This window comes from Microchirus variegatus, assembly GCF_963457635.1.
Source record: "Microchirus variegatus genome assembly, chromosome: 14".
Classification (NCBI taxonomy): domain Eukaryota; kingdom Metazoa; phylum Chordata; class Actinopteri; order Pleuronectiformes; family Soleidae; genus Microchirus; species Microchirus variegatus.
In genome coordinates this window covers 21,695,230-21,707,601 of record NC_139815.1, presented here as the reverse complement: position 1 = coordinate 21,707,601, position 12,372 = coordinate 21,695,230, and the positions used below count along the sequence as shown (strand labels likewise).

The 12,372-nt window shown below is 40.8% G+C and overlaps 2 protein-coding genes across 2 annotated transcripts in view; one reads left to right on the top strand and one right to left on the bottom strand.

The window, feature by feature from the left end:
* The window catches only part of lctla (lactase-like a), a gene marked incomplete at both ends in the record, with an annotated part of 7,337 nt that extends 1,378 nt beyond the window's left edge, over positions 1-5,959 (bottom strand). The window contains 10 exons of the mRNA XM_083901092.1: positions 1-114; positions 1,809-2,083; positions 2,167-2,328; positions 2,859-2,913; positions 3,054-3,149; positions 3,249-3,377; positions 3,462-3,571; positions 4,332-4,419; positions 5,596-5,756; positions 5,833-5,959. The exon at positions 1-114 is cut by the window's left edge and continues 13 nt beyond it. Coding sequence (XP_083757218.1) covers positions 1-114; positions 1,809-2,083; positions 2,167-2,328; positions 2,859-2,913; positions 3,054-3,149; positions 3,249-3,377; positions 3,462-3,571; positions 4,332-4,419; positions 5,596-5,756; positions 5,833-5,959 — 1,317 coding nt within the window. The remainder of the gene's footprint in view (positions 115-1,808; positions 2,084-2,166; positions 2,329-2,858; positions 2,914-3,053; positions 3,150-3,248; positions 3,378-3,461; positions 3,572-4,331; positions 4,420-5,595; positions 5,757-5,832) is intronic.
* Positions 5,960-7,765: 1,806 nt separating this feature from the next.
* Positions 7,766-11,910, top strand: crybgx (crystallin beta gamma X; the record flags this gene model as incomplete). The annotated part of the gene is made up of 6 exons (XM_083900873.1): positions 7,766-7,821; positions 8,156-8,204; positions 9,760-9,881; positions 10,423-10,558; positions 10,861-11,000; positions 11,778-11,910. The coding sequence occupies exons 1-6, from the start codon at positions 7,778-7,780 to the stop codon at positions 11,908-11,910; spliced, it is 624 nt and encodes a 207-aa protein (XP_083756999.1). The 5' UTR covers positions 7,766-7,777.
* Positions 11,911-12,372: the final 462 nt, after the last annotated feature.

Here is a 12,372-nt window from a genome sequence, read left to right as displayed (position 1 = left end):
ATTGATGTAGTCTTTGAAGTAGTGCATCCTCCAGTCATCACAGAGGTCAGTGCAGGGCGTTTTCTCCGACACGCCGTTTTCTGTCACGTAGATCATTGGGTTTCCATACTGAGTCTGTGGAAGCGACATCGTTTTGTAAACATTCTGATTCACGTGAATATCTTAATATTTCTTATAAGACATTGTCTAATATTTTAGATTGTTTTTTAAAAATCTTATTCTATTGCTTTATCAATAGTCCTCATCTGATCTTTTTTTTTTTTTTTTTTACTGCTATAACATGTCATTTTCCCAGTGTGGGATGAATTAAATCAAATGTAGTTTAATCAAATCTGTCAAGCAATCAAATACTCATTATGTTCAAATAAAGCTCTTATACAAAGAACAAAATACGTGTGTGTGTGTGTGTGTGTGTGTGTGTGTGTGTGTGTGTGTGTGTGTGTGTGTGTGTGTGTGTGTGTGTGTGTTCTTGTACTTGCGGCATACTGAGGACCAGTGAGGGTTTTTAACCAACAAAGTGAGGTCATTTTTACGGAGTGAGGACATTTTGGCCGGTCCTCACTTTGTTTTCATTGAAATCACTTCCTTAGGCTGCTATAACATGCTATACTCAATTTGTCAAAAAAAAACAACTCACTTTTTGGACGACATAGTATAGTATGACTTTTTTGTCAAATTTTGGTCCAAAATTTTGGACCAAAATCACACAAAAATGTTGGGTCAAATTTTGGGTCAAATTTTGGACCAAACATTTTGGGTAAATTTTGGGTCAAATTTTGGACCAAAAATCTTGGGTAAATTTTTTTTTCAAATTTTGGACGACATAGTATAGTATGACAGTTTTGTCCAATTTTGGACCAAAAATTAAAAATAAATAAATAAATAAAAGTTGTCCTGCCCTTTTTGCTATGGGGCTCCACCTGCAGACATTTTATGGTACTGCAACCAGTAGTTCTTTGTAGATGTCATTCATGAAGTAGATCTTTGTAATTGTGTTGATTTATAAAGTGGAAATGCTGGTCCTCACTTTGTCAGCAACCCAGTCCTCAGTATGCAGCAAGTACAAGAATGTGTGTGTGTGTGTGTGTGTGTGTGTGTGTGTGTGTGTGTGTGTGTGTGTGTGTGTGTGTGTGTGTGTGTGTGTGTGTGTGTGTGTGTGTGTGTGTGTGTGTGTCCAAAGTGTAGACTTCATTTTCTTAGATATGACTAAATGTTACACACTGGTCCTCTATTGCTAATAATTCTAGTTTAGATAACACCATATTGTATAAGTAACCAAAATGCTTCAATATACCTTAAAGGTGCCATATGGTAGAATGTGGCCAAAAACAGTTACTACATTCAAATTCAAAATACCAAGGTTTTTTAGCTTTCTTTTTCTCACGTAACTGGCAACCCGTGGTTGCCCGGCAGCTGAGACTCTACTGACTGCAATGATTGGTAGATGGCGGTAGGTGGCGCCAGATGCCAAAACATGATTTCAAAACATAAACATGATTTGCAGTCTGCAAAATATTTTTTTTAATGCAAATATTTTGGCTGTACTATTGTTGTTGTTGGTGAGTTCAGTTTGTTATATGAATATTATTCCTGAGTCTCTGTGGCATATTAGGAGGATTTGATGGCCAGTTGCTTTAGATTTATTACATAATGCACCTTTAATTAATTTGTGGGTTTTTTTTCTTTTCATTTATGTTAAAAACCAAATTGCACATGTTGTAATGACTTCACAAAGACAGTTTAATATTATCTGTTAGAACTCTCACACAGCTTCCGATCTGGGTTTGGTTTCATTCTGTGTCGTTTACCTTGACAAAATTCAGCAAGCGTCGGAAGCCCCATGGAACAGAATAGAGCCATTCTGAGCCAGGGTCGGGCCACTGCGGGTCCACCAGCTCAGCGAGGTCACGGTCTGTGAAGTAACTGTCACCGAGGCCTGATGGGAAATTCTTCTGGGTGACGTAGCGCGTCGTGAAATGGCCGAGGCCCAGGAAATCACAGGTTCCTTTGATGTAACTCTTCTCCTGGGGCAAGAAAACAGGCAATCTGGAAACTCCGAGGCCCTGCTGGCCGCTCTTCCTGCCTAAAGGTTCAAGATCAAAACACTGAAAACATCAGCAGGGAAAAATATGTACGAGTTTAATCAACAGTGTGACCGTGACGCACCAATATAATCCTTCATGACCTGTGGGTAGTCGCCATTGAAGATGGGCGTAGCAAACCAACCCAGGTAGAACTGGATGTATCTCTCCGCTGCTTCGATGTCCCTCTGGTTGGTGATGTCCACTGGTTCACCCCAGTCCGCTGTTAGTGAGATTCCAACCAGGCCTGGACATACACAGCAACCAGAGAATCAACATCTCTCAATGGTTTGCCTCCATTGATCAATGCAGTTGCAGTTCACAGAAGATTTTCCAGACTCTACAAATACAATGTATTCCTGTAAATGAAATAATTCTCTTGTATTTGTTGGTTCAGTGTTTTATCTCAGCAGCATTGTAAACATGCTGGGGAGATCAACCCTCAGGTTGCCAGTTTCTTTTTCCCCTGAGCAGAACAATTAGGCACTAGAATTATTTCATACCCTCAGCTATCAGACAACTAAACTTGGATCGGGATCTTTTTTTCTCCCTTCTTTTCCTTTGTCCCTGTTGTCTGACACCCAATGCCTGATCTTCACAAAGTCAAAGGCACAGAAGCTCTACTTCCAGAACACTAAATTCTGATCAGTGTATCCATGAGTGAACATTTGTACCAAAATCACAAGGTTTTCTCTTTTAGTGAACCTTGAACCTTGGAGCCATGCAAATGGAACCACACATATAAAGAAATAAAATATGAAAGACATTTGACTTTACCTTTTTGTTTGCTTCGCCACTGCATGTCATACGTGTGCCAAACCTTAGCATGTGCCTGTCACAGAGAGAGGATGCACGGTTCTCATGATTATGATTCATGATGCGACAGAAGTTTAAAAACACACAAAATGTCAGGTGACACAATAACTCTGTTGTTGTTAATGTCAGCGCCCTGAGCAGAAACTACGGCTTTACTTTGATGATGTGGTGAGCAGCTTTGTACACTCCTGTTCCCTTCAGCTTCAGCCCCGGTGCATGCTCCCCTGTTTCATACCCTTCAACAGCAATTGACTAAAAAAAAAAAAAAAAAAAAAAAACACAAGATGTTGTACATGTTAAACAGCTGTCAACAGGACCATGAAAGAACTGTTTCTCTGGGACCTGACCTACCCACGGGTTGTTGAAGGTGATCCAGTATTTCACTCTGTTCCCAAATCTTTCAAAGCACAAGTTGGCAAAGTCGTTAAAGTAGTTGATCATGGTCGCATTCTGCCAGCCGCCATATTTCTCCTGTAAGACCTGAGCAGGTGGAGTGAGACTGCGTCAGTTTCCACGAACAACTGGGGTGACCAATCAGCCGAGAGGAGACATAACGGCGCTCACCTGAGGTAAATCCCAGTGGTACAGAGTAACGATGGGTGTGACCTTGTTCTCCAGGAGCATGTTAATCAGATTATCATAATAACTGATTCCTTTCTCATTGATGTGTTCATCTGAAAGGGTTGAAAACACACACACAGAAATGTCTTCACACAACCTTTACGATGCCTAGAACTCTGGTCACCCTTAAAGGTGCATTATGTAATAAATCTAAAGCAAGTGGCCATAAAATCCTCCTAATATGTCACAGAGACTCAGGAATAATGTTCATATAACAAACTGAACTCACCAACAACAACAGTACAGACAAAATAATTGCATTAAAAAAAAATATTTTGCAGACTGCAAATCATGTTTATGTTTTGAAATCATGTTTTGGCATGTGGCGCCACCTACCGCCATCTACTAATCATTGTCATAGTCAGTAGAGTCTCAGCTGCCGAGCAACCACGGTTTGCCAGTTACATCAGAAAAACGAAACCTAAAAGACCTCGGTATTTAGAATGTGACTGTAATAACCGTTTTTGGCCACATTCTTACATATGGCACCTTTAAACAGTTAATCTCTAAATCCATAACTAAATCTGAGCCAAATTTAATGACATTTCAAACAAGTGTGCTTAATATATCACGTTCATAATCAAGCTTGAAGAAAGTCCGTCAAGATGTTCTTGAGATGCTGCTTCATTAGATCAAACACACATTTGGAAGGTCACTCTGACCCGCAAACTTAAACACTTGGACCAAAATATAAAGAATGCATCTTCCGACAGATTTAAGCGATGGTTTCAAATAACATACAACATGAATACTAGAATACTAAAGACAAAAAGAGTTCTATCTCTAAAAACAATCCAGTACATGTTTGCTTACTTTTCAGTCCACTTGGTAAAATCCTCGGCCAGGAGATGGAGAAACGATAATGATTCAGCTTCATGTCCTTCATCAAGTGAATGTCGTCCTTGAAAAGAGACAGTTTGTGAACGACTGCAGGACTAAATCTGAAGATCTGTTCTTTCTTGCCGTTCTGTAAGCGGCACATCTCAGAACAAACTTGTTCCATTTTTGTGTAGTTTGATGAACAGTTTTTTGCTCAGCATCCTTTGTGCTGTGCTCGCTGCCTCTACAGAGCGAACAACAATATGCAGACACTGACAGAAATATGGTGACCCACATAGGGGACACAAGACACAAAAAAAAGAAAGCCTGGTCAAAAGACTCTAAAGCAGGGGTGTCTGACTCATTTTCACTGAGGGCCACATCAGCATAATGGTTACCCTCAAAGGGCCAGATGCAACTGTCATACAGAATAAATGTAACCAAAGATAATGCAAACTAAATGTTTTGGTTGTGACGTTTGTGAATCGCAGTCTCAATCTCAATTTCACTCGATGCATAATTATACAATGATACACTGCGATGTAGTGGCGGGATGCCGTCACTTTACAGGTAACTCAATCGCCGTGCATTGTGGGAAATGTAGTATAAGGTCAACGCACGCCTTAAAGCAGCATAGACCTATTTTAACACAGATTTTTAAGACCAATTAATCACTCGCGGGCCACATAAAATGATGTGACGGGCCACATCTGGCCCCCGGGCCTTGAGTTTGACACGTGCTCTAAAGGAAGGAAGCACTTGAGTACAAAATTCACATATCTGTACTTTACTTTGTTATTTCTATTTCGATCAACTTTTACTCCATTACATTTCCTCTAACTATCTTTGTTTCCAAATACTACCAAATGAAATCAAAAGAAGAAGAAGAGTTGGTCATGGTCTGTATTTATATAGAGCTGGTCTAGCCTTGATGAGCTGCTTAACACTATAGTTTTGCCATTCACACACTTCTCACACACAGGAATTGAACCCCCAAACTTTCCAGTTGAAAGGCAACTTCAAGCCTCACTTTTTTCTTAGTACATGTTATATAACAAAATTACTTTTGATACTTAAGTAGAGTAAACGTCATGTACTTGTGTATCAAAACACAAAATTACCAGCTCTTTACAAAGAGACAAAAGTAGTGTATTACACACTGCAATAAATATCGTCCCTCTGTTACTACTTTAATAAATATCCTCCTGTGCACTTGTTAAATCATTGTATCATGAGTGTAAGTTGAGCTGCCCGTTACCTTGAATTTATAGTATCCCTCACACGAGGAGTCTCCTGTGTCGTTTGCGAGGATTTTCCCCTTTTTGTGGGCAAAAGCATCCCAGATACTCATTCCTTTTCCATCCACGTTCCAAGCTCCTTCTGTCTGATACGCAGAGCTCCCAGCTCCCCAAGAGAAACCTGCCAAGGAACATCATCATCATGTATCATCTATCATCAGCTGTCTCTGAGGTCAAGAGGTCGTTTCTATGATCACCTGTTGGGAAGGTGCCGTAGTAGAAAGACGTCCTCTCGTTCTTCATCCAATCAAAGTCCTCGGAGGATGAGACAAACAGCACCAGTGCAAGCACAGGGTACGCCTTCAGAATGCACGGCTGCAGCATCATGATGTCCGTCTTCAGTTACACCTGCAGAAACACTGAGGTCAATGTCGAATATGAAGCAAAGTAAAGGCACCTGCTGTCAGTCTGCACTGCGCTGGAAATCTCAAGGACAAATCCCAAAGATTCAGGGACTCACAATCAGGCGTCAGGTGTCCACAGGTGTTTAGTAAAAGCATCCCACCCCCAAAAATCCTAAATATCGAGATAATAAACAAAATAATGCAGTTTCATTTGATCCAGCTGTGAGAGAAACTGACACAAAACCCAATGAGAGACAGAACGTAAGCCAGCTTGTCCAGCACCGTCAGGAGGACAGACATCTCAAACGTGTTATATCCTCAGTTGTGGAAAATAATCTAATTATAATCTAGATCTACGTCCTCACTGTCTACACGTGTCCCTTTGCCCAGTGTGTGTCTCACTGTCTCACTCGCGGGGGAAATATACTGTAGATGACGTCTGACCTGCTGCATTTGTCTCCGATGGAAACTGCTCCAAAGTGCAAGAAACATCCCCGAGCTTCTGGACCTGCTGCTCACTGTGGTTCCCCTGACCGGTTCACTGCCGAGCTCCCAGAAAACAAAACACACACACACACAGAACACTGCTCCATTCGAGGTCAGTGAAGTGTGAATGTGAATTTGCAGCAGCAAACAGATCTTGTCCATAAAGGAAGGATTCTGACGCTGTAAGCAGAGTCCATGATAATGAGCTCTCTCTCTGAAATACTGTTGTCTGACCTGAGTTCAGCTGTTAAACACAACATGAGTTTTTCAGCGGAGCTGCACTATGAAGTATAAAGATGAACCAACGGGAAACAAGAATGTACTGTCACTTGGGCCTGTTTTTGAAAATGAATATAAATGTATTCAATTGGGTTTTACTACTTTATCCTGTTAAGGGACCTGGTTTAAAGTGAAGGTACATGTTACACAGGTTGCCGGCCTATCACAGGGCAATATACACGGAATAACAGCTATTCAACATCACATTCACACATACAAAAACAACAATAAAATAATAACAATTGCACCCAAGGGAAAAAAAAAAAGTTTGGAAAAGTTCACGACTTCATTGTCATATTATTATATTTACAGGAGACAAGCACCTCCCATGTCCCAGAAAACAAAATGAAACTGGACTTTGGTGAAGACGAGTGAGTAGATGCAAGCTACATGCGTGAGGTGTTATGTGAAAAAATAAATAAATAAATAATGTCCACATCACATCACATCTCTAATCTGTGCGCTGGGTCAGGTGTGAGGACTCAGATCCACTGAAACGCTGTCAGTTCAGCTTCCACTGCGGGGGTCGTGAACTCTGCGGTGAATGCAGCGTGACGGAGCGGAGCTGGAACAAAGCCCTGAAAACAACAACCGTGGACATCAGGTGCATTGTTTGAAAAAAAAAAAAAAAAAAAAAGAGAAAAAGGAAAATGCTGAACTGTTCAAAGTTGAAAGTGTTGGCACTGCACTCTGGGTACACACATGTACATGTCAGTGTTGTGTGTTTAGAAACTCTGCTTGTGTTTCTCTGCAAACACACCTTCCAATTCTGTGTGTGTGTTTGTATGTTATTGTTCTCTGCGTGCAGCTGTAGTGTTGGTCAGCTGATGTGTATGTGCTGTGGACATGACGGTGGCTCTGTGTGTGTGTGTGTGTGTGTGTGTGTGTGTGTGTGTGTGTGTGTGTGTTTAGCATATCAATAAGGCCCAGGGCCCCGGTGCCTGCTGCAGAGGCACCTGAGCGTTCTAGCACCTGTCAGCTCACCTCTGCAGGCCATATTTAAGCAGCTTTCTCATGGCCTCGCAGAGCTGACATGAACATCTTTACTAAGGTCCCAGGATTAGCTCAACAAACCAGGTACGTCAAAAGCTGAGAGTAAGCGTCAAACCCTGCCCCGTCGATCGGGCCTGTGACTCTGCTGTTGGTTCTGATGTTCTCACTCTCTGTGAAGCCTCCAGCACCACTTTCCCAAAATCACTGCCAGAGATGCACGAGCACATATTTAGATACAGGATTAGGATTTTAAGAAGTCTACATCACAGCATTTTAACCTTAAAAACAATAAAACTTAAATTCAAATTCTCTTCGATTTAAAACCGTACATATTTCTTTTTTGAGTTAATTCTATCGCCTGTTCTGTTTGTTAATAATTGATAATAATCACTGGTTAAAAATGCTTCTTTATGTGCAGCAAACTGGGGTCTGTGCTCCAACGTGCCTTCTACGGGTCCAGTGGGAGGGTGAGTCCAATTATGATGAAGATGATGTTTTGGTTGAAGCAAATTTACTTGTTCTGGTACAAGTACAGTGTTGGATGTGTTGTTCTGGAGTGTGGCGGCCTGTGCATAAAAGCTAGTTGTCCTCGATGATGCTTTATTTATTTATTGATTTAACAAATTGGTCGGTCAAAGATTACACAGCAAAGTTTTGGTTTTCAGTCTATATACCGTGGTGGAAACACTTCTCAGTCACTTTGAACAAAGCGGTGTCAAACATCACAGAATTGCATTGTGGGTCCGTTGCTTTGCTTTGATATTCTACTTTCCAAGCGTCAACTCATCTTAATGCAAAAAATTCCAGCACAGGCTTTAGCCAAACAAATCTCATTTAGCTCAAAATATGGATAGGGTTGCCAACATCCTGATAAAACAATAAGAAACTTCCTTTCTCTACTCAGTTATACTGTTTATATATCTTTCAATTACGGACCAAATCCTTATTTTTACAGAACGGTGGGCAAACCTAAGCCCAAACAGACGTCTCAGACAAGGTCGTTCTCCTCATTCCCGATCACTTTAGCAACATTAGCGACTCCTGCTATGTAGCAACCAGGTTGCAGCTATAACTAGGTTGCCAACCGTATTGTAAAATAAGGATTTGTTTTTCCGTATTTGAAAGATAAAAGACGTGTTGCGTATTGAAAATGACACATTAAATTAATTTATCCTTATTTTTTTTAGCAGGATGTTGCTAACGAGACATGAGACACTGCTCTGCTAACATCAGATTAGCTAACTAGTGTTTCCCTCACGGCAGAGTTCCTTTTGGTACAGGATGGTACGACTTGGAACGGTAAAGCCCTGGGTTAGGCTGGCATTTCAACTGAGATCGGTACCTTTACTTGGTTAGATAGGTAGTGGGCTGCGCTTGATGGCCACGTCAAAGAGATACGTAGCGTGACGTCGCACCTGTACGACAACAACAACAACAACAGACAACGGAGGACATCTAGCAGCTCTTTTTTGGTCCCAACAAGATGTTAAACTCCATCCTGAGCTTACCGTACCATTTTACTCTGATAATTCAAGGGAAGGGTGCCAGAAGATGGAAGTATAGGGGCTGGTTATCTTGATACTATTCCTAATGGAAACACCGATAAAATACATACCATACTGTACCAAACCATACCAAGCCAAAGTGTTCCATTCAAAAGTGTCAGACGCGCCCACTGTCAAGCCTTGATGTGATGCATGTGTGAATCCAGCATGACATCAGGCATCTGTGGAGACAAAGTTACTTTTTTTGAAGTCGCCCCCTGATGGCCATTCAAGAGAACACATGTTTCAGTCCCTTCCACCATGGCTTCAGTAAAATTCATTTTTAGACAGTTGATGACAAATAATATCAGTGTCATTCAGAGAAAATATTCCAGGAAATTCAAGATTTCTTAACTGACTTTTATAAACTTTTGTTTGTAAGTCTTTCATATCGACCCTTAGAGAAGATAACACGTCACAGCGACGATGAATAAAAATGTACAGTTGCTAAATAACCTCTGCTGTTCTTGACCTTTAGGTGACTCTGTTCGAGCAGAGGAACTTTGCCGGCCGACGACTGGACCTGAGTTCTGACTGCTCCAGGATCAGCGACAAGAACTTCCCCGAGAGATGTAACTCAGTGCAGGTGGAGAGTGGAGCGTAAGTCTACAACACACACACACACACACACACACACACACACACACACACACACACACCAAAAGAAACAATTAATCATCAGTAATCATTTACATACATTTTATCAAGATTTATGCCGAGAAATCATCTAGAGCACGAACCTGTACAATTAGATGATTATAATATCCAGGTTATATTCAAGATTCAAGATGATTTATTAAGTACAGCAGTGGAATGACATTGCAATGATTCTGTGTCGTGCAAAAATAAGAATAAAAAATATATAAGTAGAAATATCTAAGAAGAAGGAGAGCTTTATACATTTGTATCTACAAAATGTACAAATATTGGATATATTTTTCAGTGCTGACTCTGTGTCAGTATCTCATAGAAACCAAAACAAACTATCATTTTAAGATTTCTTTTGTTTGTTTAGACTGAGACATTCCGTTATACCCAATTGTGGTTATTCCCAAACGACAGTTTTCATGACTGAACACACAAACGTGCTCCGGGATGTCTGACCTCTCGCCCGTATCTCATGTTTCCCACTCTCTGACAGATGGGTTGGTTACGAGCACGACAACTTCCGGGGCCGTCAGTACCTGTGGGACATGTCGGACCGGGGCGAGTACAACTGCTATGACAAGTGGTGTGGTCAGATCGACCATGTCTCGTCTGTACGCAGCGTCAAACAGGTGAGACACACACACACACACACACACACACACACAGAAACACACGTACGCACAATAATCAGTGACACAAGTGTGTGAATCGTATCAGAAGGTCATATCATGTGTCAAAGGTCAAGCTCTGTAATTTTGACCCTTACATACTTATCCATATAGTGTATATCTATATATTGTATACAAAATAGAATAGAGCATGTTTCACTAAGTATAAATACAGTAAAATAAGAATAACATAGTATAAAACTGAACTAAAATCACAGTATATAACACACACACACACACTCACTACTGTCTCTCTCTCTCAGGACAACAACCCTCCCAGAGCTCAGCTGTTCGAGCGAGCTGGTTTCTCCGGTAAGAAGATGGAGATCCAGGACGACGTCCCCAACCTGATGAGCCGCTACAGCCTCAACAGAGTCGCCTCCATCCGTGTTCTGGGAGGAGCGTAAGTGCAGAGAGTCGTCCCCGTTGATCTGTCCCTGATGAAAGGCCAGAACAAGTCTTGATCAGTGACACCAACCAGGTTTTGGCTTATTGAGGTTATGGAGTTTGCTAATAAGAACTATTCGTATTCCTCGTTATAATCCCATCGTACAAATCTACATTAGAGATGGGGCTAAGCTGATCCAGTAATCAGATCAAATTTAATTAAATTGTATGCATATCCTTCCAAATCATACATATATGATATGACAACACCAGGATATCGTTGTCCATATTTATTTATTTATTTCCCCAGGGCAGATGTAAAAAATGGCAGCTGAAAACCATGTCACATGTTTAAACTTAAAGGTGCATTATGTAATAAATCTAAAGCAACTGGCCATAGAATCCTCCTAATTTGTCACAGAGACTCAGGAATAATAATCACATAACAAACTGAACTCACCAACAACAACAACAGTTCAGCCAAAATATTCGCATAAAAAAAAATCTTTTGCAGACAAATCATGTTTATGTTTTGAAATCATGTTTTGGCATGTGGCGCCACCTACTGCCGTCTACCAATCATTGCAGTCAGTCGAGTCTCAGCTGCCGAGCAACCACGGGTTGCCAGTTACATCTGAGCTACAATGGCGGAGAAAACAAAACCTAAAAGTATTTTGAATTTGAGTGTAGGAACCCTTTTTGGCCACATTCTTACATATGGCACCTTTAAACACTTATGGGCAGTGGTAGATTGTTTTTCACATTATCTGTGTGTGTGTGTGTGTGTGTGTAGGTGGGCATGTTACCAGGAGCCTAACTACAGGGGTCCTCACTTCATTCTGGAGAAACGCGACTACAACAACTTCTCTGACTGGGGCAGTCAGAACAACACCGTGGGCTCAATGCGTAGAGTTCGTTTCAACTGAACATCGTGTCACCTTATTTTACTAATAAACTGTATATAAAAAAATACGAGCTATTTCTCAATTCATTTCTTTACTTTGTTTCTTTACCGTGTGTGTTATAAAACAATTGAGTATTTGAATCAGTGAAAAGTTATTTATGGACACTTTTTGACATATTGCATTCCCTAAACCCGTAGCTTAACCTTAACCATCACAACTAAATACCTAACCCTACAAAAAGCCTGTTAAGAGTTGTGTGGACCAGCCAAAATGTCCTCACAAAGACACATCACACTAAAGACATGCTACACTTACACACAATAAGTTAATTCCACCTTTCTATATGAATTGAACTAAAGGCTGTTTCACAAAAGCAGAGTAACATTTGACAAACCTGGATTAGGAGATAAGGAGGCGCTACTTAGAGACATGATGTGTGCTGCGTCTTTTACATACAGAGAACAACAACTAATAATAAAAGGT